The 5,830-nt window shown below is 45.5% G+C and overlaps 2 protein-coding genes across 2 annotated transcripts in view; one reads left to right on the forward strand and one right to left on the reverse strand. All coding sequences in view use genetic code 11, as the record gives it.

Annotated features, from left to right (window-relative positions):
* EGR_05896 (Glycoprotein 3-alpha-L-fucosyltransferase A) overlaps positions 1–943 on the forward strand; it is a gene marked incomplete at both ends in the record, with an annotated part of 3,582 nt that extends 2,639 nt beyond the window's left edge. The window contains 2 exons of the mRNA XM_024495145.1: positions 429–618; positions 689–943. Of these exons, the coding sequence (XP_024350364.1) occupies positions 429–618; positions 689–943 (445 nt within the window). The remainder of the gene's footprint in view (positions 1–428; positions 619–688) is intronic.
* A 454-nt stretch (positions 944–1,397) lies between these two features.
* On the reverse strand, positions 1,398–4,928 carry EGR_05897 (Glycoprotein 3-alpha-L-fucosyltransferase A; the record flags this gene model as incomplete). The annotated part of the gene is made up of 4 exons (XM_024495146.1): positions 1,398–1,547; positions 1,746–1,871; positions 3,228–3,328; positions 4,826–4,928. The coding sequence occupies 4 exons, from the start codon at positions 4,926–4,928 to the stop codon at positions 1,398–1,400; spliced, it is 480 nt and encodes a 159-aa protein (XP_024350365.1).
* Positions 4,929–5,830: the final 902 nt, after the last annotated feature.

Consider the following 5,830-nt stretch of genomic DNA (forward strand, 5'->3'; position numbering starts at 1 on the left):
CAACACTCTATCAATCTATTCATCCTATATCCATCCCGTATCCATCCATCAATCCACCTTGTACCCATTCATCTATCCATCCATCCATCCTCCATCCATCCATCCATCCTGTATCCATCCATCCATCTGTCCATCCATGTATCCATTCATTCATCCGTCAGTCACCACACATTGACATGTGGGAGACATCTTTGTAACAAGGAGACATTTTTATAGTGGTTACTGAAGTTTGTTATGTCATCTCTTGGCGATGGATGTGGAATTCATATACCTGGGTGCAACTACTCATGGTGCGTTCTTTAAACTCCTCCCTGCGGAATTGGCTAGAAGTTGTCCTACAACTGCTCGGCAACGTACCCTTCACTAAGAGCTTTTTAATTGCTCCAAAAGGAACCTTGTCTGGAATGAATTTCCTTTCTCTTTTTTAGAAATGACATGGTGCCGATAGTAATGGGAGGACGTCCAGATGACTACTTCAATCTCGCACCGCCCAATTCCTACATCCACGTAGACGATTTTCACTCGCCTGCTCATTTGGCAGAATATTTACGCTACTTGGATGGAAATGACACTGCTTACGCCGCCTTCTTCGCTTGGAAGGCACTTGGGACCATTAGGGTGCGTGATACGTCCGACGGGTAACAAAGGCGAGAGTAGTTTACTTAATTGTCTTTTGCGGTTCCTACAGAAAGCCTCAATGACCTTCTGTCGCCTTTGTGCTCTCTACCATCACGGTTACCTTCAACAACAAGGCAGCAGTGGTGGCGGTGTCCATCTAGGTCACTTTGAGGAGCACCTCAATCCCTGGAATCTCTGTATCGGTGCTAGAAAGTGGCCTTCTATCGCCAATTCTGCTCTTCTCTCCGGCCGTCCTCTTTCCCTGCTTTTCTACCTCCTCTTTTGCCTCCCTGTTATAAACTGGTGTCTGCGATCGCGTGCATGAATTTTGTCAACTCAATGCATAAAGTCCGCCACGTAGATGTGCTTATTTGCCTAGGGGCATAAGCCAGCATGCGTATTTGACAGCCAGCCGACTAGTATCGACTTCTAAGGACATCAAGTGCTTTTAAGTCCCTTGTAGACACTGATACGTGATATCAGCCAATCAGAAGGGGGCGGGGTCGGAATCCCAATGGTTTACAATATTTGCGAACTGGCTAGGAAAGTAAAACCTTCGGAACACTCGACATGGGAATGTCTTTCGGGGTTTTGGTGATCTTTAGGCCTCCTACTGTCTTTCCTTCCACTGTGGCGTCAATTTGTTGCAAATGGGACGTAACAGCTGATTGGACAGATGGATGGGTGGGTGGATGCAGGATGGATGGATACAGCATGAATGGATGGATGGAGTGTTAAGCGGAAGAACAGTCTAGCAGCACTGAAGCATTTGAATCCACTCACCTCAGGGCAGTGCGAAACAGCTTCTCTGTTAGGTACGCCCGACAGTTGGAATTTTCGATTGCCAAGTAGAACTTGTACCGCCGTCCAAGATGCTCCAAACAGCTTGACTTGGAGCAATTCAAACGTCGATATCCGTAGATGTCTACCTACAAGAATACAAAAAACAGACCTCTTCACCACTTTAGGCTTTATTCTTTACCACCCACCTTTTCACACAAGGCGTCTACTGCTTGCCATTGGCGTCACTCCCTGTTGCTAAGCCCTCTGCACTCTTCAATCACACAGACAATCGCCCTTATGTCAATCAGAAGTGCACCTTCCCGACTCTGCCCTATTCGACTCACCCCACAGCCAAGTGTTGCAATGACGGAGCGGAGGAAAGACCTCCCAACTAGTCTTTTCATTGCCTTTCGGTACAAGGGAGGATGAGCTGCAGTGATTGTGGGAACGCGAAAGCCCTCGTGAGTGGACTGAGACAATTGAGGACACCTTGTCAAATCAGGTCATGCGATCAAGTGTCTACTGAGTCAGCGAATCTGGTAGGGCGCACTGCATCTACTTCTCTTGACTCGAGTGCTGTAGTGGAGGCAGAGAGTGGAAGTAGGTGGAGAAGTACATCGGGGAAATCAGTTCCGCGATGGGCGCACCTCAATGTCGTGCCTTCCAAAACGTGTGGGGAAAATGACCACCGACGACTCTTCACTTATGCCTTACTACACTCCCAAGATTTGTGTATGAGTGAGAGAGGAAGAGAATGTTTAAGGTGATGACAAAGCAGCTGAATCATGCATTGAGGTCATGACGCACTTCTGAGCACGACAATGTGGCCGCCTTATTTGTATCCACTCGCCTCCGTCAATTGCAGCAGTAGAAATTACGACAAAGAAGTCAGCTTGCCTTGACACCTCGTCTTATCACAAGGCCTGCGCCACAAAATTCGTCGATGCCTTTTGAGCATTGTCTAATGTCACGACTCGTGATAATTTAAGTAAAGAAACGGTCAACCACGACTTGTCAGCCATCGCAAGTGCATGCTTGTCAATTGCTTAAGGAAGGAGTGGCACAACTTTAACCTCTCCACGTCATGTTGGATGACATTTGTCCATGCAGCTGATGTCGCCCAAGAAACGCATTACCTGTTAAACTCCATCCAGAGTTTAGCGATGTCTCCGACTCAAGGCACCTCGTAATTTATTAGGGCAGATTCACCGTAGCATCTCCTTTCCTGTCATCAAGGTTCATCGTCACTTCATGGACGTGAGACACATTTTATCATGAGGAGGCTTCCATGGCAACAATGACATGGAGTTCGTTAATCAGCCTTTATGTCCTTCTTTCTAGCGGTTATCTGGTTCTGGCGAGTTTCTTGTGCTCTGGTGCAAGACGTTCCCTCCTAATAGACCTTCAAAAAGCACCTGTCGACCAAAATTCCCTTGCAAAATATTTACACATCTTTTCGTTCTCCAGAATTAGTCATCTCATTCAGTTCTACCTCCGGGGTATTTCTGAATTTAAAGCTTACGGCGAGTAAACTCGATTTCAAAAACTTACGTATCCATAACGTGTGAGGAGAGCATTAAAGACTTCCCTCTGATTCACCTAGTGCATATTGGAGAATAGCCACGTAACGAGTCAATTTTTTTGTCCCCATTAAGGAGGGCAGAAGGTGTTGTGGGTCCACCTGATGGAAGAGGTTCTCCCGCCCCCTCCGAGACATGACGCATTTCCGCCGATTGGAGGTGCATTACAATGCATAGGGTTTTGGGACGTTGAAAAATTAAAAGTAGAAGACCAGAAGAGATTTACTTCCCCAGGAACTCGTCTACCGTAGTGCTATAGTGTAGCCCCGTTTCTAGCTCATAGTAGAAAGTAGTCACCACGGTGATGAGATGTCTGGCATTGACGAAGAACCCGCGGAAATTGGTGCCTGCAAAAGATGCGTAGCAGTATGACATTTGAGTGGTGTAAACAATTCAAAGATGAGCGGACTCATGTCACGTAGTGGTGCCGGTTGTGGTGAATTCTTGCACGTAGCCACGACTGTCGTCCCCAAGATTACCCAGCTAGCACAATGTATACAACACAATCGTCCTGGCGCGTGTGCACGTACTAGGAATCGCAATAGCCTTCTGTATTCCATGCAGAATAGCAATGTTCGATTTACTCTTTCAATATTCAATATCCCGGTTTAAAATACAAAAACCTGATTTACAGGGAGGAATAAAGTACTGCTATAGAATGCAATTATTCCTTCCTAGGGGGGTAAGTTTGCAAGATGTATTTATTCCAGACGCATCAAGCCACAAGAAGACATCGACAAATCTGGCGATCAATCAACCAGATTTATAAAAGCCATAAGGGCTTTAAAGCGGATGTCTTGATTAAAGTCAACAGTGGATGAAATGAAAAGAGAATGATTGATTACATGATTGCTGTTGATTGAACGCTGGTAACACGGAGCAGTGGATCCAGACACCAGCATTTGTGACCAATCAGACGAGAAGAACTAGGTTGCGAGGTTCGATTTCCAGAGGGTATTCAACGCTAGGGACGACTACTTAAAAAGTCATTTTTTAAAGATTAAAACTAAGCAAAAAAACACTGTGTGCGTGTTTGCGTGGTACAGAGCGGTTTAGGTACAAGTTCAAGTCTTCAATCAGTACATGCTGTGAAGATAGCAGTCAACACGTGCAAAGCTGTCAATACAACGATGAAGGAAATGAACCAACGCTCTACAAAAGTTATGCAGTTCCTCGTGTAGATGGCCCTGAAAAACTAGTGAAAAAGAAATGATGTTTTATACCTTTCAAGAGGTCTTAGCTTCTTGACTGTCCTCCGACTCAGCATGAAATCATGGCGTCGGGTGTAAAGTCAAAAAATTAATAATAAAATTTCAAGAGAAACAAAAAACGGAAAGGGGATAAAAACGAGGATAAAAATTGCTCCAAAATTTGGCAGAACCAAAAAAGGCGATATTCCGTGATGCAAATTGTGGCCGTTGCAGTTGACCGCCGTAAGGAAGAGTTGAACGGTATCGGCTTGGTTGTTGGGGCATCTGAAAGAAGTCCACTTCATTTGCAAGGTGTTTCCCACCTCGAAGAGAAGAACAGCTCAATCAACTTTAAGTAAACTCCATCTCTTCCTCCAACTGACAACAATACAGCGTGCCAATACATTCAGAAGACGCAATGAACAACAGCCCGGGTCCTCCATTCCATGGTGCAGCCAAATTGTATTCCAATGCTGGGTCTACAAACAAACACCAAGTGGTTCCCGCCTACACTAGATCATCCAACTTGCCTCCAGCGAATCCACCCAACTCACCTCTGCAATTAACGTTGGCTGTCAGACGTTCAAATAAGGTGCACCGCAGCCACCTCAAGATCCCTTACACAGCATCTTCCAAAATAGCAACAATACTGACGATCTTGGTAGAGGATGGAGAAGACCGGCACTAACAGGTATTCGTAGATGAAATCGCTCCAGTCTCCAATGAGGTAGCCCGAACTCCCCCTCTCAAGTGACATAGTAGTAAATCATACATTACTTGACTTACTCTGCCAGTCATCCATTCCTCCTCTGTGGACAACTGCGTACCCGCCAAGTTTTTCCTCACGACCTTCTACTTCTACCACCGTCTATCAGGAGACACTCCAAAGCCTACTTCACTTGCAACATGTCTTCCGATTTCGTGATTCGCACTACCCCTCATAGGTGGCCTAACCTCATAAGGTCATGAGGTTGGTCAGAATAAAACACTTCTTCGAAAATGATGGTAGTTAATTTCACAAGGCTACAGTGCAAAATGGACTCACTACCAAGGATCCACTCGCCTCATTTCAAGTCGCCGAGTTGGTCGACAAGATGATAAGTCGTCCGAAAATTACTTCTACTAAGGTTCACCTGTCCAACATAACCAATACATGCACGAACGGGTACTTGCCCCTAAAGTGAAGAGTGGTCAGTAAAGCACACTCAAAGATGCATACACACCTTCTCCTGTCAAAGATAAAACTTTCTAAATGGAGAGAAGTATTCATACCAACTACACAACCAGCACCACTTCACATTGCATCTCCTCCACAGCATACCTACACTCCCACTACAATTGAGTAAAATCCGGTTAATATTTGCTGACATCAACTGCCAAACAAGAGAAAAAGAGCTGAAGGCAATTCCAAGACTACCGCACCAACAGAGTGAAGCAACCAACCTCTATTCTGCAAATACTCAAAGATTCAATCGCAAACAGCAAAAAGCTGCGGCAGCGAGGGACAAAACAGTGCCACCTGAAAACGTTTGGTAACGCAACATAGCAAAGGCAGAGAGTATTACTGGGAGAGTACAAATCCATCTACCGCTGACGTCTGCTAGTTTTCAAATAATAGCAAACTCAGCAAACAGCTAAAGCGTGTCGCCCATTTCAGCC

The sequence above is a fragment of the Echinococcus granulosus genome, assembly GCF_000524195.1.
Source record: "Echinococcus granulosus chromosome Unknown EG_S00048, whole genome shotgun sequence".
In the NCBI taxonomy this organism is placed as follows: domain Eukaryota; kingdom Metazoa; phylum Platyhelminthes; class Cestoda; order Cyclophyllidea; family Taeniidae; genus Echinococcus; species Echinococcus granulosus.